Source organism: Vicia villosa, linkage group LG2 (assembly GCF_029867415.1).
Source record: "Vicia villosa cultivar HV-30 ecotype Madison, WI linkage group LG2, Vvil1.0, whole genome shotgun sequence".
In the NCBI taxonomy this organism is placed as follows: Eukaryota; Viridiplantae; Streptophyta; class Magnoliopsida; order Fabales; family Fabaceae; genus Vicia; species Vicia villosa.
Genome location: NC_081181.1, coordinates 25,850,074 through 25,875,394, shown reverse-complemented (window position 1 = coordinate 25,875,394; position 25,321 = coordinate 25,850,074). Strand labels below are relative to the sequence as shown.

Here is a 25,321-nt window from a genome sequence, read left to right as displayed (position 1 = left end):
GCTTGAGTGGCATCCTGCAGATTAGCCGCTTTGGGAGTCTTTTGGAATAGGTAGTTCTCCAGTTGGTCTTGTCGGTCGCTCTGATACGTAACACCGGGTAGTCGGGAGTCTATTGTTATTTATTTGTATATGATTCTTTTGAACATGTATATGTGATAACGTGCCATTGTATATTGTAAACACTTTATTTTGGAAAACTCCTCTTTGAGAGTGAGAGCTATACGTATATATATATATATATATATATATATATATATATATATATATATATATGTTCATATCTTCCGTGTGTTATGTATCATTTTACTGGCAGGTGTGTATGCTTTTGGCATCGCTGATGTCCGTTTGTTTTCTAGGTGTTTGTTTGGTTACTTAGTGTAACATCCTAATTGTGTTGTATGAAATTTTAATACTCTGATATTTTCTTGCCTAAATGCTTTGGGTAGAATTGGGGTGTTACAATTATCATTATCTCATCTTGATCCTCGAACAAAACAATGTGAACTTGAAGTTCAAAAGATAATTCACTTGCAAGTCTTAGAAAATCAAATACCAAATGCATTCACTGATCCAAAAGGTGTGACTAAATCATATATGCCAGCTGCAAATGCTCCAATAAAATTGGATATCCCTATTGGACAATCCAATGAGTGTCAACCACGCCTGAAGCGTGGCAGACCAATCGGTTCCAAAGATAAAAATCCTCGAACAAGAAAGGGATCTAAGAATAAAGATGGCCCAAGTGAGGATATAGAAAATCTAAAAGAGTATTCAGACATAATAAACATTTCATCTCCCGAAGAGATTGATCAGGTACCTGAAACTGATGAAAATAAAGAGATCTCAATAAATTATGTCCAAAATGGAACCGATATGAAGTCAACATTGATGATATTTTTTTTGTACAATATAGCGCTAAATGTGATAAATGACAAAGAGGATCATGAACCAACATCTATTAAAAATTATAGACAAAGTGAGGATTGGCCAAAATGGAAAGATGCAATTGAAGCAGAATTGAACCCACTCTACAAAAGACAAGTTTTAAGGCCTGTAGTGCAAACACCTCTAGGTGTGAAGCCAGTTGGATACAAATGGGTTTTCGTGCGAAAGCGAAATGAAAATAATGAAATTGTGAGATACAAAGCTCGACTTTTTGCTCAAGGATTCTCGCAAACACCTGGCATTGACCTTGATGAGACATACTCACCTGTAATAGATGCAAGCACTTTTCGATATTTAATAAGCCTTGTAGTACATTAAGGGCTTAATTTGCACATGATGGATGTTGTAACAACTTATCTGTATGGTTCACTTGATAGTGAAATTTACATGAAACTCCCTGAAGGGTTCAATATACCAAATGCACATAATTCTAAATCTCGAGAAAGCTACTCCATAAAATTGAACAAATCTCTCTATGGGCTGAAACAATATGGACGCATGTGGTATAACCGTCTTAGTGAATACTTACTTAGAGAGGGATATACAAATAACTCAATTTTTCCTTGTATTTTTATAAAAAGATCAGGAAAAGAATTTGCAATAATAGCTGTCTATGTTGATGACATAAATATTATTGGAACTCCTGAAGAGCTTCCAAAAGCTATGAATTGTTTAAAGAAAGAGTTTGAGATGAATGACCTAGAAAAGACAAAATTATGTCTAGGTTTACCAATTGAGCATTTGGACAAAGGAATATTTGTACATCAAGAATGCTATATAGAAAAAGTATTAAAACGCTTCTATATGGACAAATGTCACCCATTGTCTACTCCAATGGTTGTTAGATCATTAGATGTAGAGAAAGATCCTTTCAGGCCTCGAGAAAAGGATGAAGAATTGCTTGGTCCTGAAGTACCATAACTCAGTGCGATTGGAGCACTGATGTACCTTGCTAATTATACACGTCCTGATATATCATTTGCGGTTAATCTATTAGCAAGATACAGTTCTTCACCCACACGAAGACATTGGAACGAAATCAAACATATACTTCGTTATCTTAGAGGTACAATAGACATGGGTCTATTTTATACCAAAGTAGGGCTGGAAATGAGTCGAGTTGAGTCGAACTCGCCTCAGCTTAGTTCGACTCATTAAGAATTGGCCGAGTTCGAGTTCGAGCTCGAGTTCATGACGAACTTTTTTTTAAGCTCAAACTCGACTCGCTAAGAATTGGCCGAGTTTGAGTTCGAGTTCGAGTTTATCTCGAACTTTTTTTCCAGGTCAAATTCGACTTGTTAGAAGTTTACGAAAATCTCGATTCAACTTGTTAGGTTTATCTTGTTAGGTTCAACTCGCTTATTTCACGAATTTAGAAGTAATTTTTTAAAGTCTATTTATATATTTATATATATATATATATATATATATATATATATATATATATATATATATATATTTGACATTTTAAATTAATATTTTTTAATTAAAAAATATAGAAATAAAATAAAAGTTATAAGATTAGAATTTATACGATATTAATTTTATTTGTATAATTATTTGTAGAAATATTTTGCTCACTAGAGAATATAAATTATCAATTAAAACCGTTAGATTAAGATAAAATATGATACTAAGATTTAGAGCAAATATACAATCGAGCTGACTCATGAACCTAACGAGTCGAACCATGTATAGTTTAAGTTCAGCTCATTTAGTTAACGAACTTAGTTTTTAGCTCATACTCAGCTCATTTGGTTCATGAACCTAGTTCAACGATTTATTTTTCGAATCGAGTTTCGAACTATTTTCGAGTTAGTTTGGTTCATTGCCAGCCCTATACCAAAGTATCAAAACTCGAATTAACAGGTTATGCAGATGCAGGTTACTTGTCAGATCCTCACAATGGTAGATCACAAATAAGTTATTTGTTTATATGTGGTGGTACAACTATTTCATGGAGATCAGTGAAACAAACAATATCAGCAACTTCATCAAATCATGCAGAACTTTTAGCACTACATGAGGCAAGTCGAGAGTGCGTTTGGTTGAGATCCTTAATCCAACACATACAAAATACTTGTGGTTTGTCTTCTAGAAACATAAATACAACGACCATATATGAAGATAATACTGCATGCATCACTCAATTGAAAGATGGTTACATTAAAGAAGACCGAATAAAACACATCTCTCCAATGTTCTTTTTCACTCATGATCTTCAGAAGAATGGTGATATAAACATCCAACAAATTCGTTCATGTGATAAACTTGCAAACCTTTTCACAAAGTCACTCCCAAGTAGAACTTTTAATCAACTAGTGCAAAAGATTGGTCTTCATCATCGAAGAAATTATCGCTCATCTGAGGGGGGGAAATAAATTTATTTAAAAGGATATGTACTCTTTTTCCTTCCCTAGATTTTTTTCCAATGGGTTTTCTTTAGTAAGGTTTTAACGAGGCATATCCAAAACAAACATCCAAGGGGGAGTGTTATGAATAATTGGATGATTGTCTCCCAAGCATCTTATTCCTTATTTATAATATTGTGTGTTTATTACATTGTCTGTATGTTGTCTTATAAATAGGACCAACCTCGTTGTAAAAGATACCCTGAAGAAATAACACATAATTGCTCTCATCTCTCTTCTCTTTTGCCTTCTTTCTTCTTATTTCATAACAATATTTAACTTATTCTTTATTATTATTTTTTTAACCAAAAAGGAAGATATCATTAAAATAAAAAGAGATAACAAAACATAAGGGAGGACCCAACCAAAACCTTGTCTAACAAGTAATCTCTCTTGATATCTTCATGAACAAAATGAAACAAATTAAATTTTTTGCTCTTTAAGCCTATGGTAGCCAAAGAATCCGCACAAATATTAGCTTCCCTAAAGTGATGAGTGATCATAAAATCAATATTGAACGTGTAATCCCAACACAGTGTAGTCTTAACACAAGAGCCAACGAGATTGAATCTTCCAAGGCACCAAGTCGTGATTCTTAAATGCGTTAACTACAAATGTACAATCTGTTTCCAGCCAAAATTTGGAGAATTTATGCTGCTTGGCTATTACAATAGCCATAAGGGCTGCAAGAAACTCAGCATCCCCTGCAGATTCCATACCTAACTATGAAGACACAAAAACTCATGACATGCTCAGCCTTATGGTTCCTATAGATCCCTCCACACGCACCTGCACTCGGATAACTCATTTTAATTATATTATAACAATATTATAAATAAATATATTTTTTAAATAAAATAAACAGAAATTTGGGATATTGGTAAATTCGGAGATGCATATCTCAATTAATCCATATCTCAAATTTCTCAATTTTTTGAGGTTTTTTCAGATATGCTTATCCGAGAAAATCTCTGATATTTTAAATCAAACGTTTAAATAAAAAAATATTTGAAGGAGGTGTTTTTAAATATTAAATATTTTAAAAATATAAAAAAAATGCGTTCGAATATACATATTGAAAGAGTATTTTAGAATTTTCAAAATTATTTTTTATTGCAATAAAAAATTCCAATGTTTGAAAGACTTTATAGAAACAATCAATATTTTTTTTCCAGTTCATTTCCACAACTTAATGAATTTTACTTGCTCATATTATAAAAATCTATCGTATAAGAAGAGTCTACCATTTCCTTCAATTGGCCTATCCACATCAGCACCTCACTCTCACAAAATTCCACATCATTGTCTCTTTATTGTGTTCTGCGGCAGTTCTAAGGGTGGAAGTTTCAACCTCTCATCTTGCAGTTACGGATTCTTTACTTTCCGTGGCCATCCACATTCCCACTTCCTATGTCAATGGAGGTTACAAATTTAAATCACACTTTCAACAATTCTTCCACTCTCCATATTCCATTGAATTGCACGATTCATTTTTCCCATTTCAATTTCTTCCTCTATTTCTTTGTTTCAGTCGTCTGTTTCCATAATCACAGGATTCGACCCTTCCAAACTCCAAACCCTAGACCCCATTCCCAAAACCCAAATCAAAAATCATTGGCGAGAATATCGACCTTCCCATCACCGATTCACACTCTTCCCATTCCCTGACTTTCGAACCGGAGCTTCAATCTTCGATCAGCCTGATTCCGATAAGTCATTTTACGGTCTCAACCTCCATTCTGGGAATTCCGAGAACAAGAAACAGCTAGGTGACTGTGATGGTCTGAGGCTTGAGTTTCAATTGAAGATAACAACACGTTTTCGGCGGCGATTGAGGTTGAATTCCGAATTGTTGATATTTTTTATCGATTCAAATGACAATGGGGTAAGTTATCTTTTCATTAGCTGATGTGAAGAAATTTTTTTATGCTTTGGTGGCGGCAAAGAAATTGCACAATCGATTATTGATAACAAAACTGCTTTGACTTTTGCTATTATTTTATTTCTTTCTGAAGATCTATGATGATGTCTTGCTCATGGAAGGTTCCCATTTCTTCTGCCTTCCAATCAGTATCATACTTACTATCTGAAAGTTCTTTAAACTGCTGAAGAGGTGTGTTTCTCATAATCATTAAAATTTCCCCTTGCAATTCATCTATTTCTGTGATTGAAATCATGCCCTGAGAAATGAAAAATTAGTTCCAGTTTACTGCCTTACAGAACATGATTCAAAAATACTGATTTAATTATTTACATGTTAGGCTTCCCCTCTAATTATGTTGGTTATTCTCATTTGTAATTATTTCATGTTTGTAGTATGTTGATGAAATGCATGCTTTTGTACAATTATTCAATAGTTCACAAATTTCACTGTATACAAAATATTTTGTTTGGCCACGCAGTACATAATTGTGACAAATTATGTGTATTCAATGAAATAATGGTTACTTATATTCATATTTGCTTTATTGACTCTTCCTTTTGACTAAGTTTAAATATTTGTTGTTATTTTATTTGGGTTCAGGAAGATATTTGTGTGATTAGTGCATCTTAGGAATTTTTGGTAGACTTTCATTTGATTAATTTTAAGGTTTGTTAGATTTGAAAAATAATATAATTACTGACTTCATTATTGACTTCAAATTAACATATCCAAGTGATTCTTGCCTTGATTTTGATCTTTTATCTTCGTTGATGTGTTAACTTTATGAATTCTCAGATTTGTGGAGGTTCTGGTGGAATTGATGTATTTGCGGTTCAGGCAGCAAAGTTGGGCAGATCAAGAGTAATTGTTGTTGCAGTTTCACTATTTCTTTTCATTTTATTGAGGGTTTTTTACTCAGTTTCTGTGTGTTTAATACTTGACAGTATTGAAATTTGAAGCAGAAATTTTATTCAAGATATTACTATGCAGGTGATGAAGAGAGGCTATCTTATTGCGAGAGTATGGGAGCCCATGTTTGCATCAATCACAGAATTGAGGACTTTGCTGCAAGAGTACAGAACGAAACTGGCGGTCGAGGTATATATGAATTAAGCATGGTGTGAATTCTTGATATCTTTGTTTTTTTGATTGGTTGCTTAGAGAGAGACTCATTGATGTGGTTGCAGGTGTTGATGTGATTCTTGATTGTATTGGAACACCTTTCTTTCAAAAGAATATTGATAGCTTAAACTTTAATGGAATGCTTTTCATGATTGGCACTCTAGGGACAACTTTGTATACTCAGATGGATCTAAGGGATTTAGTTACTAAGCGTCTCAATGTCCACGATATTACAATCTTCATTGTTAGTTACGAAGCGTATATTGACAAAATTATATGTTTTAGCGTGTTGCTTTGTCTACTGCTGCTAATATGTGCAAGAAGCTTCCTTCAGATGCAACTGATTTTGTAATGGAGGTTGTTCTTCTTCTGACGAACCTCCTCCAGTACCATGATTCTAAGGTAATCATGTGTTTTGTTATCATCAGAATTTTCATGTGACAAACACTGTATTTATCCTTGCAACATCCATAGTTTTAGTGAAGAGAAGAAAAAGTAATGGTTTGTGGAGAATATAGCAGTATGTTAACTTTGGTATCCTTTCTAATTAGTAAGAGCAGTGCAAAATGAAGACATATTTTCTCTGACATTTGTATCGAGATGTATTTTTTAATAACGTTTGTATCTTCATCTTTACAGTGAAAGTGTTGGATTGGGGTGATGGTGGTGTCGCTGCTGCTAATATGTGCAAGAAGCTTCCTTCAGATGCAACTGATTTTGTAATGGAGGTTGTTCTTCTTCTGACGAACCTCCTCTAGTACCATGATTCTAAGGTAATCATGTGTTTTGTTATCATCAGAATTTTCATGTGACAAACACTGTATTTATCCTTGCAACATCCATAGTTTTAGTGAAGAGAAGAAAAAGTAATGGTTTGTGGAGAATATAGCAGTATGTTAACTTTGGTATCCTTTCTAATTAGTAAGAGCAGTGCAAAATGAAGACATATTTTCTCTGACATTTGTATCGAGATGTATTTTTTAATAACGTTTGTATCTTCATCTTTACAGTGAAGGTGTTGGATTGGGGTGATGGTGGTGTCGCCGCTGCTGCTGAAACTTCCACTTTACGCTCATCTTTTAGGCAGGAAGTTGTTGTCTGGCACAAACTTGACCATCCAAAGGTTACAAAGGTAATGACGTCGTCTTTTAAATCTCATTTATTGAAATTAATGACTGCTACATGATTATAATATTTTGTATCGATGAATCTTGAATAACTTTTCGGATGTTTGTCGGAGAACAATCTATGAGCTGTCATTCAGATGTTTGTTGCTGAATGAATGTAATATGTAGTTCTTGACAATAACATATGTTTGTAAATCATCAGATATGTTTACCATATTGGTTTAAACATTGGATTAACAATTTCTTTTACAATCTCAATCCTTACAATTTATGTTCTAATCATGAACTAACATTTCACTATCTGTTTTCTTCTTTTCAAACTCATCTACACAGTGCAGGAAGTATTGGAAGAAGTTTTAAAGGTGAGTTTCAGCATTGGCAGCTATTCCCTCTCGCAAGTGAAGACAAACCAGTAAAATAAAATGAAAGTAATGTTGCATTCAGATGTAGAGGCTCGCATTGGAGCACACCTTATATTTTCTGTACTTCTTTGACCAAATTCCTTCCATACACATGAAGTTTCTTCGCTGCGGTCCAGATATCTAGATTAACGCAGCAAAAAGAATTCCCATACTGCAGCTGCATCCGCTTCAATTACACCGTTACTCAAAAAACTCCGCAGGGGCAAAGATAGTACAAATGCAGATCACGGGAATGTTGTTCATGATGACAAGGAAAGAGATACTGTGGTCAAAGAGTGGAAACAATGTTGTGGCATATGAAGAACATCACCATACAACCATTCACCAAGATCTTATGCCTGTGTATATCTAAACTGAGAACTAGCATATGAGACAAAAACATAACCTAGAGCTTGCTGCTGAGAACGATTATTGCAGACATGACATGAACTTTCTTTCTATTTTCATGATTCTTCTTGGTCTGTCTCATCTTGTATGCTCAACATCAGTCTCAGTTACAAGTATTTTCTACAACTTTCATTACTAATCGAAACATGCATGTAGTTTTCATTCATTTTCTTAGTCTGAGTCTTATATATGTGGCATGTTGTATTAAGCAGGAACTGAAAACCTTATGCAAGAAGTTCAAGTTCATCTAATCTATCATATAAGAAGTTCAAGTTTTATTTTGATTAAAAAGATGTAGAGGAAGAAGGAAGAAAAATAAAGAGAAGAAAGAAGAAGAAGAGAGAGGACGCGGAAGAGAGAAGAATGGAAGAGGAAGAGAGAGGTTAAGGAATTGTAGATTAATGACGGAGGAACCGTTTTTGAATTTGGAGATGGTTATATCTTTTGAACAGGCTTCTGGAAAGGTATAATTTTTTAGCATTTTGAAACAAATCATGTATATTTTTTAACTTTGTCTCTCAGCGTTTAGCAAAGATCATTTACTTAGAGGTTACCTTGATTTCAATTTTCTATTGTCTTGGTCATGTTCACACAATTTGTTTACTTTATTATAGACTAATGGAGAGTTCATTAATTGCATCTTATACTTACTTTGGTCCTCTTGGATTTTAGTTACTTTATCTACTAATTCAGCCATTCAGATAAACAAGACAGTTGATGGAGATAGTATCCTACATAATGATGGTAAAGGTAAGAAAGTTCAAACAATACTTGGTGAAGACACACGATGGGAAATTAAATGGGAGGAACTTCGTATCGGGGAGCGTATTTGTATTGGTGAGTTTATTCCCAGGCTTTAAATATGATTTTTGGATTTAAAAGTTTATTGGGTTGATTGCAATGGCACTGTAAGTTTGCTCATACTTTTTATGTTGTCTTTTAAAAGGTGATTAGAATTCCTTAGTCTGAAAAATTCTAGATAACTTCATTGTTGTGCTTTATTTATGCAAGGATTTTGTTCCAATGTGGGTATTGAGAAATTGAATGAAATTTTCTACATCTGAATACATTCCTTGGCCAATAGAGATACTATTCCGTGACCGATTTTATTTTAAATTTGAGTGCAGTTCGAGATTATGGTTTAACTCAAAGGGAAAGTTGTCACATGATCAGGCCTTGCATAAATACTGCATATCTTTGAAAGTGTTGAGTTTACGTAAAAATTCGTATATCAAACAATATGTGCGTGGTTTGCATTACAAGTATGTGGCTGCATACTTCTGATCTAATATTTCTTCAAGTGATTATGAATCCTCATTGTGAAGGGGTATAAAGATGCGTACCTTGAGTTTGGACCACGGGTAAGTATCACGATCCCTTTGATTTTACGAAAAAGCGAGCCTCATGAGGTCGAGTTCATTCAGGAAGTCTAGGAGGTAGTTCAAGCCCATGAGAGAGTCATCGGGAAAAATGCTCAATGAGTTTCTTTCAAATGGTTATTATTAATCTTCTGTTTTCAAACTGTATTTCTAATTTATAATATCATTCATGACTTGCTTACTGTTTAGTCAATATATGCTCTAACTAGCTTCTGGACCATTGTTCAACTTTTCTTGCATTTCAAATAATGCAATTGGTATTAATTGCACAATAATGCTTTTGTATGTCTAATGTATCTTCAATCTGCAGTGTTCCTCTCTACCTGGCTGTTAATGTAAAAGAAGTTTTAACAATGTGAGTCTTTTTTAGAGTGAAGGTTGTGAGGATGTACTTATTCAGCTAATATCCCTTGATATCGGTGCACTTATTGCTGGAGCAAAATTCCTGGGAGAATTCGAAGATATGATGAAAGCCGTTCTTAACGGGTATCCTTAAAAGAGCTCAATATGTTTTCAATATGGTTTAGAACGCAAACCTTCTGATGTGCAGAAGTATGTAAAGGTGTTTATGGAAGTTGACACCGACAGGGATGGGAAAATCACTGGGGAGCAGGCACGCAGTCTATTTTTAAGTTGGAGATTACCGATAGGTAAAACCTTTTGCATTCCAACTAACAACTGTTTGATAAAGTCTTTATGCATTTTGGTATTGTAACAAGTTTGTGAACTTTAGTTTCTTTGATGTTATTAAGGAGCAGCAGATCAGTAGGGATTAAGAGTTTGTGCCTCATACTTTGAAGTTATGAATTAGTAAGATATTCATTTCAATTAATCATATTTTCTTTCTGCAGATTATAATATAATTGAATAACGGGTTATTTGTTTGTTTCGGTTTCTAGATAATGGCATAGAGTATTAATGGATTGATAGTTGGATTCTCACTTCCTGATAATCTAATGGAATCTCCGGCAAGGTCTGAAAGTGTATTCTCTCTCAGGTAAAGTCATGACTGCTTATGTTATACTGGTATGGAAGAATATGAACAACTATTTCTAGGAACTAGGCTTATTGTGTGTAGTAGCATATAAATAGTAATTATTTGAGACTTATAGTTTTACACTTTTATATTCGAGCATATAACAAAAGGATAAAAATCCAACAGAAATTCAAAATTAACCAACTGTTACCAACATATTCTTTGAGTAACTAACTTCTTGAATACTTGACTTCAACTCTTGATGACGTCGTGACGGGCCAGCTGTATAGTCCTCAAAACCTTTAGCTGTCGAAAGAACAAACATCGAACAAATCACACACACCTTCATCACATACACCTTTATTCCCTCCTTTTATTGGAATAGTTTGCAAGTTAACATTCGATAAAGAAGAAAGTCCAACTTTATAATTTTTTAAATTCATTTGGCAAGATGGAGCTGTTTTAAAATAATTGATTCTTTGTAACTCAGGTTGCACCGGTGAGGTCCACTAGGAAGAAAATGACGAAACAGTTGACGGGAAAGCGTGAAGATACACCTTTACATTCTGCGGCGAGAATCAATGATATGGCTTCTTTGAAGGGGACGGTGGATGGTGCTGAAGAGGGTAAGCTGCGTGAAGTGTTTGTGAAGCAGAATCAAGGTGGACAAACGACTCTTTATGTTGCTGCTGAGTATGGTTATGTTGATATGGTTAGGGAGATGATTAAATATTATGATCTTGCTGATGCTGGAATTAAAGCGAGAAATGGTTATGATGCGCTTTATTTGTACCATTTCGAGTTCGTCTTCCTCTACGTGCAACTCTGCTACTCTCAATGATAGAATCGGTTTATGCTATGTCGTCAAGAATCGTTTAACTTCTTCTGGCTATATGGTTTCAAAATAAGAGAGCTAGATGGAAATCAAAGCAACTTGAGAGAGAGTACAATAAACTTTAAAATATTTACAATAGTTTGATATCAAGATTTGAATCAATGAAGATGTTGTATCACATGATGACACAAACAAAAAAAGTTGAGTATTTTGTTTTCCGTACAACATAGTCATTACTTTGTATGAAATGAGTTTCATCTATGGAGTTAGGCCATGTTTGGATAAATAACTTAATCAAACGCCTACAGTATAAGTGCTTATACATGAACACTTAATCTTATGAAATCCTACCATGTAGATATATCATAACTTTGATTGCAACTTCATAACAGTAAGTTCATTGTAACTTCCATGCAGTTTTTTTCCTTTAAAAAAATACAATTTCGTAACAGTGACATTGGCAGAAAGTGAGACATGGTAATGAAATTATTTTGAGAGAGGGAAGGAAATATATTTAAAGTTGTGGTGGTTTGTCTTTTCTAATCTCCATTAACACTCTTGAAAAAAGTGACTATTAATGTAAGATTTTATGAAACAACCACTTTTTGGCCCTTGAAAATGTAAGATTTTATTTATTTTATTAATATCTTTTTATGTTTGTAATTGAATGGTAACACAAATTAGTTTTAGTTTTGATTGATTGTTTTTTAGTATTTGACAATTTTTACGTGTGCAATATTTTTTATATGTTTTATTATATAGTTTGATCTTGAAGCATAATAAACTGATACAAAAGAGAGAAATAAGAATATTTTCTTAAATATAATTAACATGAATCAATGAAAATGTGGACAATTAATTGAAATAGGAGACACTTAATTAGAACTTTAACTTTCATTTATTTTCAATTCTAACTCATATCTTCTTTGAAATTAGTTAATAGATTGTTTCTTATTGAAAAGCTCAATACAAAAAATTTGAATTTGATCTATTTAGAATATGGGTCTTGCTAACCAGTGCCTTCTGGGCAATAGATAAGCATTCTAAAAAAAGAAAATATTTTATAAAAAGTTTAATATTTCAATTTTCAAGACATCAATATTTATAAAATTTTATATTATTATATATCTTAAGAATAAACTAAAATCATAATTAATTAAATTTAAATCAAAATTACGCAAAACAAATATTGTGTATAAAAATAATGAATATTAACGGGTACACGAAGTTACTGATCAAAATATTAAATATTAACGAGAACAAATTTAGAATATTATTCAATCTATTTATAAACTTTATTTTCTTAATTACTTTTTATTTTCAATATTCAATTTTTTAATATTATTATTTTTATAACTTTTCTAATTTTAACCCAAATTTATTTTTTTACTAATACTTTTTATTTTCCTCAATCTAAATGCGCAAAAACGACGGGTACTCGTGCGAACGCACGAGTAAGACACTAGTTATATTCAGTGTTTTAAAAACCGGACCGGACCGGCCGGTCGGACCGGTCGAATCGGGAACCGGCCAGGTAACCGGTCTGGTTCAATAGTCGGATCGGGTATGCCATCAAACCGGTAGAAACCGGTGAAAACCGGAAAACCAGCGGTTTAATTGGTTTTTTTTTCTTTTTTTTTTAAACTTTTTTTTAAACTTTTTTTTAACATTTCTTTTAAACTTTTTTTTAATATATTTAATAGGGTATTACTTAAATAGTATTCTCACATAGTTTTTTTCGTTAGTGACAAATTAAAAACTTTATTGTCTATTTGTTATCTTTGCTAATAAATTTTTTTAAATAGCATAAACATATTGAATTTTATTTGATTTTCTTTTTAGGAGGATCCTATTTTGAATTAAATTTGGTACACATTGGAGTTATTTTGTTATAAACTATTCAATTAGATTATGTTGTAATTAGACTTTGTTTAGATTATGTTGTAATTAGACTTTGTTTGCAATTAGACTTTGTAATTTTTTACTATTTTGTTATGCGTGATACTTTTGTTTAAAATTTGAATTTAGGGGACAACTTCACTACTCATCACAAAAAGTTGGGTAGTGTACCTTCAACCAATCACATGATGCCATTTAAGTTTAACACATTTAATTATTTATTGAATACTACAATTGTTTGTTATTTTCAAAGCATTTTACATGGGAGGTAACCTTACCCAACTTTTTGAGTTGGGTAAATAAGAATTCACCTTGAATTTAAGTTATGAAATTGTGAATTTATGATATGATATTTTTAAAAATTTTAAAAGCTAGTTATATTTTTTTAGAGACTGAATCATCCGGTTCGACCGATTTTATACCTATATAATGACAGGTCTATTCAACCGAGTTATCCGGTTTAATCCGGTTTGGTCGTGCGATTCGACAGTAATCCAGTGGTTCGACCGATAAACCAGTGACCTAATATTCTAACCGGTTCGATGACCGGTCCGGTTTTTAAAACGCTGGGGAAAAATGAAACTACCGAATAAATAAAACAATAAGATAAGATTAGAAATAAAGGAGAAAAGATAAAAATAAAATATAAAGCAGTTTGTGGTATAGAATTGAAGTAGATCGATATGAGGTGAAGTGGCAAAGCTTTATCTCTCACAAACCCAAACACAAACTTCCTTGTTATGGCCACCGTTGTAACCAGAGGACTTGGAGTCACAAAGCTCCATGACCCCTACCACCACAATCCCAACCTTAAATCTCTCTTTCTTGGCCAATCACTCAGAATCAAACCCTCCATTAACAATCAACAACCACCATGCAGTGTGAAATTCTCAACCCCAAAGGCGTTTCATGGGGGTGATGAATGGCTTCACTCAGTTCACAGCCTTTTTGTTGGTGTTGGGGTTGGACTTCCATGCACTGTCATGGAGTGTGGGGACATGATTTACAGAAGCACTCTTCCTAAGCCTACTGGCTTGACACTTACTATCCCTGGTCTTGTTCTTGCTTTTGGTGCTCTCTCTTATCTTTGGGCTACACCTGGTGTTGCTCCTGGTTTCTTTGATATGTTTGTGCTTGCTTTTGTTGAAAGGTTCTTTAGACCCACTTTCAGAAAGGTTTGTGTGTTTACAAATATACCATCAAGTTAGAAATGCTATTTTTTTATATGAAATTCTGTTTGTTTATTTTATATTATTGGTGCAGGATGATTTTATTCTAGGCAAGAAGCTGGGGGAGGGATCATTTGGAGTTGTTTATAGAGTCACTCTAGCTAACAAACCCTCTTCAAAGGTACTACTATTATTGCAGCCCGGAGGTCATGTATAGATTAATCGCAGTTCAACTATAGAACTCTATACTTTAACTTTGATAAACATTTTATGAGGCTCTATTTAATTACGGTTTTACTATGACAAATTTAGGCTTTGTACGGTAAAGACGGCCGTGTCTATTACTATGTATTTTAAGACGGTGAAATTGTTAGTGTGTGAGACACTTTTAGTGAGAGGAGAGAAAAAGAAAAAATAAGAATTTATATTCACTTGAATTAGTAAGGGTGTGTAGGAATAATGATATAGACTATGACTATTTATATAGAACCCTGATTGGGCTTGGACTTACACAATTTGGATTATATTTGATATTATTAGATTAGATTATATTTGATATTATATCTAATATCTCAACAGAAGTAAGCCTTAGAGGACGGAATTCGAGTCCAATTGTTATAGATTTTATTCTAGTTATATAAGTTCCTAAACTATTTAATGTTTGGGTGTGTGTACTGTAAGCATATTTGAAGGTTTGAATTCTTAGATTCTCATTATGATTTTAGACAACAAAATGAAGGAAATATCAACTTGTTTGGTATGGCATATGTGCTTATTATAAGATTTCAGGTAATTTCAATTGTATAATTATGACTTATGATACTTTTTGGTTCCCATTGAAAGGAAGGTGACTTAGTCTTGAAGAAAGCCACTGAATATGGTGCTGTAGAAATTTGGATGAATGAGAGAGTACGGAGAGCTTGTGCAAGCAGCTGTGCAGATTTCGTTTATGGTTTTCTTGAGGTGATGCTCACTTAAAAGTCAATACTACCAAATGAATGTCGGGTATCCCTTTTGTACTTGTACGGGAAAATTGAAGGCATTCTCAGTCACATCATTTAGCATTTTAGTTTTCGTTATGACAAATACTTATGTTCTCACTTGTTATTTGTAGAGGTCTACAAAGAAGACTCCTGAATATTGGCTTATATGGCAGTTTGAAGGGGAATCCACCTTAGCTGATCTATTGCAGAGTAGAGATTTTCCTTACAATGTTGGTAGTCTCTTTAATCGATATGATTGTACTCGATAAATTGATAATCTCAGTATTTTAACCTCAAGTTATCAGTCTTTCGTCTGCGACAATATTCACGCTTAAATTCATGTTAAATTTTAAGCTTCATTGGTTATTTAAGATCGCTAAAGGTCGTCAGTATCAGCCTTGGTGATGGTGCCAAAAATTTCAGGTTGAAACATTGATTCTTGGCGAGGTACAAGATTTGCCCAAGGGATTGGAAAGAGAAAATAGGATTATTCAAACAATCATAGGACAACTCTTGTTTGCATTAGATGGTCTTCACTCAACTGGTATTGTGCACAGGGATATTAAGCCGCAGAACATTATTTTCTCCGAAGGTAAAGAGTCTAAAGACGGCATAACTTTTTCAAATTACAAACTATTCCTATGCTTTAATTTCTTTATTAACCATGGTGCCAGGGTCTCGTACATTCAAAATAATTGATCTTGGAGCTGCTACTGATTTGCGAGTTGGCATTAACTACATTCCTAAGGAGTTTCTTTTGGATCCAAGGTACCTTCAAATGACTTCAAACTTACTCCATTGCTTGAAGTTTCTGTTTCATCTTCATAATTAATTCATTCCTTGATGACTCGAAATAGAAAATACGCGGTGTTATATAAACACTCCTTGAATCTAACCGAAGAAAACTCTTGTTGTGTACAATCCTTCCATTTCAGGTATGCTGCACCAGAGCAGTACATTATGAGCACACAAACTCCATCTGCACCCTCTGCTCCAGTTGCTACTGCACTCTCTCCAGTCTTATGGCAGGTTAATCTATTCTTACAAACCATCCATGATTAATAATAGCACGTGCATAAATTTCTTGATTGTCTAATGATGTTGTTCTATGTTTCAAACAGTTAAATCTTCCTGACAGATTCGATATCTACAGTACCGGTCTAATATTTCTCCAAATGGTGAGTATCAAGTAATGAGGAAACTGATTCGATATTCTATTCTATATTGTTCACAATTTTAACCACTCTCATATAGGCATTTCCCGGTTTACGCACTGATAATAGCCTCATACAATTCAACCGTCAATTAAAGAGGTGTGACTATGACTTGGTGGCATGGAGAAAAACTGTGGAGCCTCGATGTGGTGCTGAACTTAGGAGGGGGTTTGAGCTGTTGGATTTAGATGGTGGAATAGGATGGGAGCTTCTAACATCAATGGTTCGATACAAAGCAAGGCAAAGACTGAGTGCAAAAGCGGCGTTAGCTCATCCTTACTTTGACAAAGAAGGTTTGTTGGCGTTATCTTTTATGCAAAATTTGAGGCTGCGGCTCTTTCGAGCAACACAGCAGGATTATGGAGAAGCGGCCAAGTGGATTATTCAACTTATGGCAAGATCAGGAACACAAAAGGATGGTGGATTCACGGAAGCTCAGCTCCAGGAACTTAGAGTATGTATCTTAATTCCGCGATCACATGGTCTATTTTGTCATAGCCGTCACCTTTTATCAATCATTTTTTGTGTTGCAGGAAATTGTGCCCAAGAAAAAAGCTGGTGCAAAGAGAAATGCTCTAGCTTCAGCTCTAAAAGTACAGAGGAAAATTATAAAAACCTTAAATGAGAGTATGGATGAGCTCAGCAGAAACAGGAAAAGCATTTGGTGGAGGAGATGGATCCCAAGAGAGGAATGAAAGTTGTAAATACATAATACCCTGTTTTTTTTTCAAAATTGTTGTCTATAGTTTGTATATTGAAATCAATTATCTTGTTCAGATAGAACAATGTTTTATACAAAATTATGAATAGAAATGAAACTGACTTGAAAGTTATATAATATTCAGCTGAAACAAAGTAGAATATGATAGATATGACATATATAACACATATTTTAATATGTTTTGATATTTTGGAGGTTGTCTTCTTCAATTGGAGGTTGTCTTCTTCAATTGGAGGTTGTCTTGGTAGCACTTTGAATTGCTCATTTGGTAACAATATCAATATCAATTTAATATGTTGATATTTTGTCATATTTTATCTTATTCTTCACATTTGTCTTTCAGTTTTCTTAGGTTGAAATCACTTATGGGTTAAATACGTTTTTAGTCCCTATAAATACGCGACCCTGCATTTTTAGTCCCTATAAAATTTTCTTTCAATGAATGGTCCTTCTAAAATTTTTATGCATGTAATCTCAGTCCCTTCTATTTTCTAAAATTTTAAAAACTGATTAAGTATCCTTTAATTTTTGAATTAGACATCTTCCTAAAATTCTAAAATTAGGATTAGGTTAAAAAAAATCGCTTTATCCCTTAGAATTGTTTGCACAGTTCAAGTTTTTTTCTATTATTTCAAAAACTATTTAGAAATCACTTTCGCTACCACTTCACACACTTTCGCTACCACTATCCCACACTTTCATTCTTTCGAGCCCTAAAAGTAAAAACTCTCTAAATAAAAAATATATTTAAGAGAATTTCTAACTACACCCCATGGATCTCTCACCCACCTTTGAATTGGCAAAAATGTCCTCTAACTTCCGGAGATGCATTTCCGGAAGCACCTTTTTTTTGTTAAACATTGTTTTGTTCTGTAGATGCACATATAGAAACTTCCGTAAATGTATCTACGGAAGCATTTTATCTTATATTCGCGTCAGACTCTTCCCCTCCCTCATTCTTCACTTTTCTCTTCAACTCATTCTCTCTCAACTCCAAAAATCAAACTTCTTCAATAGTGCATTTATTTCTCCGGAGTTTGGTCGACATTGTGAACATCAACTACCAACACATTCCATCAAGTTCAAAACTCTATTTAATCGGTAAGTTTTCGACTTTTCGAGTTATTTTAGCGTATTTGTAAAATCGAGTTAGAATTCAATATATAGGTGTAGAAATTATTGGATAGTTATAAAAATATAATTTAGAGACAATGTAGGTGTTGTTTGGTGTGTAAAACAGATAATCAAGCCAAAAAATATGAAATTTTTGAGTGATTGAACAGTGGCCTTACGCCATTGTTGAGTTTCAGAACCTTCCGTAGATGCATCTATCTACGTAAGATATGAACGTTAGGGCATTCCGTCGATGCATCTACAGAAGCACCATAGTTTTTTGAAACTAAGGTACTCCCGTAGATGCATCTACGGAAGAGTATTTTTTTCTTCTTCTTTTCTTGTTTATTTATAAATACATAGTATCTAACTCGATGTTATTTGTATCACAACGCATACATTATGGCCCACGGCCCGGATAGGAATATACATGGGAGGACTGCACAACACACATCCTGCAGCGTGAACAGGTGCGTGTAGTATCTCAGGCCACTGATGGAGTTGTCGTTGCAGCAGATGCACCTGATACATCCGCTCCAGCCGTGCCTTTTTCATCTGTCCCAGTTGAGGGGCTTTTTACGTCCGTTCCACTTGAGGGGCCTTCCCTAGTTACTACTACACCTTGGAGGCCTCGGGATGATGCTGAGGATTCCTCACAGATGTTACCCCCGCATACGTCGTCGTGGTAGTACTTCTACTTCTACTCATGTGCCTGTGCCAGTGACGGTCGATGAAGGATCTGTTGTGCCACCTCTAGAGCTGCACGAGGATGATTCGGTGCCGGATCCTGTCTGGTATCCGGGGGTCCCTATAGACGCATCCCTGTTGACAGGGTATGCAGATCATGCAACCATGCGTATCTGGGAGGGAGCAGTAAATTTTCTTTGGTTATATTACTTATTATTATTTTTCTTCGGTTTCTAAATTTTCTTATTAATAACCGTGTTTTTTTTTAGTTTCAGAAGAAGGATCCCTAGAGGTTCTACAACCACGGCCGAAAGATTGTCACTCTTGCGCATCCTGACCAGTAGTGGTTCTAGGATGTACTAGCAGCTTCTGGGCTGAGTGACCTCTGTCAGGTTGGCTACGAGACGGTACTTAATGGGCTGCTGATGGCATTTGCAAAGAGATGGGATCCGGAGACTTCCTCATTTCATCTTCCTCACAGTGAGATTACCATCACTTTTGATAATGTGGCATGCCTCCTGCATCTATCTATCAGGGATATCCTCCTTGATCACGGTAGGCTGACGAAGGAGGAAGAGATGGAGATGCTGATTGCTGAGCTGGGGGTTTATCCTGATGACGCGCTTAAGGAGGTGGAGAGGACCTGCAGGGCCCACGTCAAGTTTGGCTTCTTGCAGCGGATATATGATAAGGAGCTTGCTGCGGCAAATGAGGATGTTGGTGACTAGTTAGAAGTGGATATACATAGAGAGCGGGCGCTGAGATATTACTTCCTATATTTGATAGGCACTTAGCTCTTTGCGGACACGACCTTGTCGTACACAGACGTCGTCTACCTGACGTACTAATCAGATACAACATGTATCCATGAGTACAACTGGGGAGCGACTATACTGGCGTACCGCTACTACAGACTCAGAGAGGGATGCCTGTGGAAGGCAAGGATAGTGGCAGGAAGTTGTACCCTAATTGAATCGTGCTTTAAAATTGAGCATTTGACCAAAATCAACATAAGATGGTTTGAATTGCAAGTTTGTGACTTGAGTTAAGAATTTCATACAAACATGGTTTGAATCATGCAAACTTTACTAGAATCATAGGCAAGTTAGGAAATTTGGAATTTTGCGCTAAAAGTGAGACTCAACGAAAGGTTAGTGATTCAACGAAAGACAACTGTCTTGTCGAGAAGCACACCTACATTTGATGTGATCTTTTGGGAGAAGAGTCTTTATTAGGATTAGGTTAAAAAAAATTCGTCGCTTTATCCCTTAGAACTTTTTGCACTGTTTAAGTTTTTTTCATCATTATAAAAACTATTTAAAAAATCACTCACTCCCACTTCACACAGTTTCGCTACCTGTAACGCCCGGAAATTTATTTATTCGCTTAATTTAGACGTTTGTGATGTTTATTGAATTTTTGCGTTTTGAAGCGATTTAGTCGGTCTTAGTTTGGGATAGCGGCTCGACATTTAATCGGAAATTTTAATATTTTTAGTATTAGAAATATTAATAAGCTAATATGTAGCGTTTTGGGAATTTACTGAGTAATTGAGATTAGACCGTAAATATGAGTTATTGAGTATTAAACTGGTATATTAAATAATTGGATATTTTGTTTTAATAGAATAATGGTGGAATATTATTAGAAGTAGTAATTTGATTTATTTATTTTATGTTGAGGAGAATATTGGGCCTATTTTATTTAAGTGAGGAATAGAAATGTGGTGTTAGTATATTAAGCCAAAATATGTTATTAGATGGAAAAAATAGGTTTTAGTTGAGTGTCAAAAACCAGAAAAAAAAAATAGAGAGAAATTCATTTGGGAGAAAGAAAGAAAACTAGGGTTTTAGAGGGAAGAAGGAGGTCAAAGGGGAGGTTCTATTCAAATGCTATTTTTCTCAAATTTCTCCAAGAATCCATTAGAGTTGCACTCAATCCAAGGTAAGGGTGGGGTTCTTCTCCTACAATGGGGCTTATGAAATATTGTATGTTGGGATGAAGGATTTAGGTTAATGTTTTGCTATGTTGATTTGTACCGAAACTTGAATTCTGGTTGTTGCGTTTAATTGTTGATTGTTGCTGTGTGTTGCTGTCGTTGCTGTTTATGTTGCTGAACTAAATTGCTCTGACGGACGGCGTTCATATGCCATGACGGTGCCATTAAGTAGTGACAGGCGGCACCCAATTGGCACATGCTAAATCCAAGTAGTATGCTATATGATAAATAAATAACTTGAGTTTTGGATTGAATTTTGGTGATTGAAATATGTCATGGAGTTTGATAAATATATCTAGTGAAGTCCATAAATATTATTTATGCTACTGTTTGATGCACACATCATATTTTGTTCATGTAATAGGTACCTAATGAAAAAAAATAATAGTAAAAACGCTTTGTACAGTAGATAATATAATGGTAATTTATCAGGGGTTACATGATTAGAAACAGTAGTAATTATAGAACTATTAAACTGTCCCGACGACCGAAATAGCCGAATTAAGCGGTATAATTAGTTGTCCGGAATTTGATAAAAATTGACGTGGTAGCTAAGTTTAATTAGTACATTAACGTAGTGGTGTCATTTTGTCGAAATTACGATATTAATCGGTCGATTAAATTAATAGTTGAATTAAATTTTAATAAGCATATTTAATTGAAATAAACTTGAACTTAGATTAACTATTCGGTTTAGCGGTACATTTACAGTATATCGTCAATTTGACCTTAAATGTGATTGTTGTGAATATCTTTGTGATTCGTTTGCTAATGGTATAGACCGTTGATTTGATGAATTGTCGGAATTGTTCCGTTGTTATATGAAGTTGTTGTATTATGTGTGAAGTGTTATTACCTTTAATAATCGGTAATGATTGTGACATGGGCGTATGCCTTGTGACGTATACCTTGTGAAGTAAATGACGATGATGATGCTGTGTGATTGTGATAAGTATGTCGTTTATGTCTTGTTTGTCGAGTCACATTTCATATGCATACTCTGTGACGGTCTGGATTGGCAAATTAGTGACGAAGGCTTATGCCTTGTGCCTCTGAATTGGGCAATTGGTGACGGGGGCTGAAGCTCCGATTGGTACCACATGCATGTACATGAGTCATGTCCCATATATCTTTATGTGATTCATCGCGTGATGTTTGTGATTACATTGTGATTGTATTTTTGTGACTTGTTATATGACGGAAGTATGTGAATTATGAATTAATGACTTTGTGAATAATAGGAGGATATCAATACTTGTGAATAGGATTAACCGAATATGTCTAATTTCTGATATATAATTTATCATGCGCTCAATTATATGAATTGATATCTCACCCTTTCTTTGTTTCGCCGTTGCCTTTATATTGGTAACGTGCAGGTGATCAACATTGAGATGAGGTTAGCCGAGTTGGTCTTGAGTCGTTGTCACTCTGATACGTAGCACTCGGAGGGACGAACGCGTTAATTTACTTGCTTTTGATTTATTATGTTTTGGCAAATACTTGAGTTGTTTATTTGAGATTGCCACTTTAATTGTGTTAATTGTTGAATTAAGATGCTATGAATCCTTGAACTAATTGTTGAGTTTTCGTTGCACTTCTATGGAAGTTGATTCATGTTAAAGTCTACTATTTTGATGTTGTCGATTCTTTCGTATTTGGTGAATGCTATGTATCCGCTTATACGACGAGGTGATTTATCTTTGAGAATGAATATGTGATACCTCAATTGCTTATTTTGTGAATTGTTATACTCTGATTTTATTTAAATTCCGCGGGTAGAATTGGGGTGTTACATTAGTGGTATCAGAGCAGGTCGGTCTTGTCCGGCTAAGTGTCGAGTCGTAGTGTACTCTAACAATTGTGTACTACTGTTTGTGTCGAATTGTTTTTGTGTTATAGTGAATCTATGGCTGGGAGGAATGATGCTACGATAGATGCTGCTTTGGAAGCGATGGCTCAAGTTATGCAAAACCAACTGAATGCTGACGAGAATGCTGGATCTCGTAGTTTAGAAACTTTTCAAAGAGAGAATCCGCCGGTGCTCAAGGGTACACATGACCCCGATGGTGCTCTTGATTGGTTGAAGGAGATCGAGCGAATCTTCCGTGTTATGGATTGCACTCCTGCACAGGAGGTTAGATATGGCACCCATATGCTGGCTAAGGAAGCAGATGATTGGTGGCTAGAGACCCGTAGGAGGTTGGAGGCTCATGGTGAGGAGATCACTTGGATTGCGTTTCGCATGGAATTCTTAAGGAAGTACTTTCCTGAGGATGTCCGTGGTAAGAAGGAGATTGAGTTCCTTGAGCTAAGACAAGGGAACAAATCTGTTGTTGAGTATACTGCCAAGTTTGGTGAGTTGGCTAAGTTCTAACAATACTATGATGGTGCGAATGGTGAGTTCTCCAAGTGCATCAAGTTTGAGAATGGGTTACGTCCAGAAATCAATAAAGCGGTTAGTTACCAAAAGATCCGTATTTTTGCTGATTTGGTTGATAGTTGTCGGATTTATGAGGAGGACAACAATGCTTATTATCGTGTTATTAATGAGAAGAGGGGCAAGAATCAACAAAGCCGTGAGAAACCATATGATGCTGGTAAAGGGAAGCAAAGAGTTGCTCATGGTCATAAGACTAGTGGGGGAGATGCTCCTGCTAGGATTGTATGCTTCAAGTATGGTCGACCTGGTCATAAGAGCAATGCTTGTACTGCTGAGGTGAAGAGGTGTTACCGTTATGGTAAGATGGGACACATGTCGTCTGATTGTAAGCATAAGGATGTTGTTTGCTTTAACTGTGGTGCGGAGGGGCATATTGATAGCCAGTGTCAGAAGCCAAAGAAGATAGCTGTAGGTGGTAAAGTGTTCGCTTTGTCAGGTACTCAGACATCTAGTGAGGACGGCCTTGTTAGAGGTACTTGTTTCATTAATAACATTCCTTTAGTTACTATTATTGATACTGGTGCCACTCATTGTTTTATTGCTGATGATTGTGTGAAAAGATTGGGTCTTACTTTGTCTGCTATGAATGGAGAAATGGTTGTCGAACTCCCCGCTAAGGGAACGGTGACTACTTCTGTAGTGTGTCTGAATTGTCTTTTGTCAATCTTTGATAGAGACTTTGTTGTTGACTTTGTGTGTTTATCGCTTATCGGTTTGGATGTGGTTTTGGGTATGAATTGGTTGAAACGCAACTATGTTCATATCAATTGTTTTAACAACACAGTGAGATTTTCTTCTCTTGAAGAAGAAGGAGTTGGTTTGTTGACTGGTAAGCAATTGAAGCAACTGATGCAAGACAAAGCATAAATGTTCTCATTGATGGCGTCCTTGTCTTTTGAGAACCAAGTTAGAATTGGTGATTTAAAGGTGGTGCGAGAATTTCCTGAAGTGTTTCCTGACGACATTCCTAATGTACCTCTAGAAAGAGAAGTTGAGTTTACGATTGATCTCGTACCTGGTACCAGACCTGTTTCTATGGCACCGTATAGGATGTCGGCATCTGAGTTATCTGAATTGAAGAAGCAATTAGAAGAATTGCTTGAAAAGAAGTTTGTAAGACCAAGTGTATCGCCGTGGGGAGCACCCGTATTGCTTGTAAAGAAGAAAGATGGAAGTATGAGACTTTGTGTCGATTATCGGCAGTTGAATAAAGTGACAATAAAGAACAAGTATCCACTTCCAAGAATTGATGACTTGATGGATCAATTGGTGGGTGCTATTGTGTTTTCTAAGATTGATTTGAGGTCCGGATATCACCAGATTAGAGTAAAAGAAGACGATATTTAGAAGACTGCGTTCAGGACTCGGTATGGACACTACGAGTATTCGGTGATGCCCTTCAGTGTTACTAATGCGCCGGGAGTATTCATGGAGTACATGAACCGTATTTTCATACTTACTTGGATCAGTTTGTGGTGGTATTCATTGATGCCATTCTTATTTACTCTAAATCTGAAGAAGAGCATGAAGAGGATCTGAGAATTGTGTTGCAAGTTCTGAAAGAA

General features: G+C 35.1%; 1 protein-coding gene and 1 long non-coding RNA gene across 17 annotated transcripts; both read left to right on the top strand.

Annotated features, from left to right (window-relative positions):
- Positions 1–4,583: 4,583 nt before the first annotated feature.
- LOC131649711 (uncharacterized) lies at positions 4,584–11,776 on the top strand. 16 transcript variants are annotated; one of them, XR_009298253.1, is made up of 16 exons: positions 4,586–5,241; positions 5,372–5,469; positions 6,076–6,141; positions 6,271–6,378; positions 6,468–6,804; positions 7,042–7,175; positions 7,413–7,534; positions 7,863–7,957; positions 8,109–8,451; positions 8,551–8,802; positions 9,011–9,175; positions 9,466–9,699; positions 10,028–10,367; positions 10,470–10,527; positions 10,617–10,714; positions 11,184–11,776. It is a non-coding gene; the product is annotated as an uncharacterized LOC131649711 (long non-coding RNA). The 16 variants fall into 16 exon arrangements; XR_009298254.1 differs by having other exon boundaries at positions 7,863–8,451; positions 10,028–10,203; positions 10,280–10,367; positions 10,451–10,527; XR_009298255.1 differs by having other exon boundaries at positions 4,587–5,241; positions 7,863–8,451; positions 10,028–10,203; positions 10,280–10,367; positions 10,479–10,527.
- A 2,318-nt stretch (positions 11,777–14,094) lies between these two features.
- LOC131649710 (serine/threonine-protein kinase STN7, chloroplastic) lies at positions 14,095–17,631 on the top strand. The gene is made up of 10 exons (XM_058919468.1): positions 14,095–14,602; positions 14,691–14,777; positions 15,440–15,559; positions 15,711–15,809; positions 16,003–16,171; positions 16,254–16,347; positions 16,515–16,608; positions 16,701–16,757; positions 16,834–17,247; positions 17,327–17,631. The coding sequence occupies exons 1-10, from the start codon at positions 14,168–14,170 to the stop codon at positions 17,486–17,488; spliced, it is 1,731 nt and encodes a 576-aa protein (XP_058775451.1). The 5' UTR covers positions 14,095–14,167; the 3' UTR covers positions 17,489–17,631.
- The last annotated feature ends 7,690 nt before the right edge of the window (positions 17,632–25,321 follow it).

What these genes read in the sequence shown, in the direction of transcription:
- LOC131649710 (XM_058919468.1), top strand. Translation starts at nt 14,168, where the DNA reads ATGGCCACCGTTGTAACCAGAGGACTTGGAGTCACAAAGCTCCATGAC. An exon ending in TTAGACCCACTTTCAGAAAG is followed by an intron (nt 14,603 to 14,690) that starts GTTTGTGTGTTT and finishes TTATTGGTGCAG; the next exon opens with GATGATTTTATTCTAGGCAA. An exon ending in CTCAGCTCCAGGAACTTAGA is followed by an intron (nt 17,248 to 17,326) that starts GTATGTATCTTA and finishes TTTGTGTTGCAG; the next exon opens with GAAATTGTGCCCAAGAAAAA.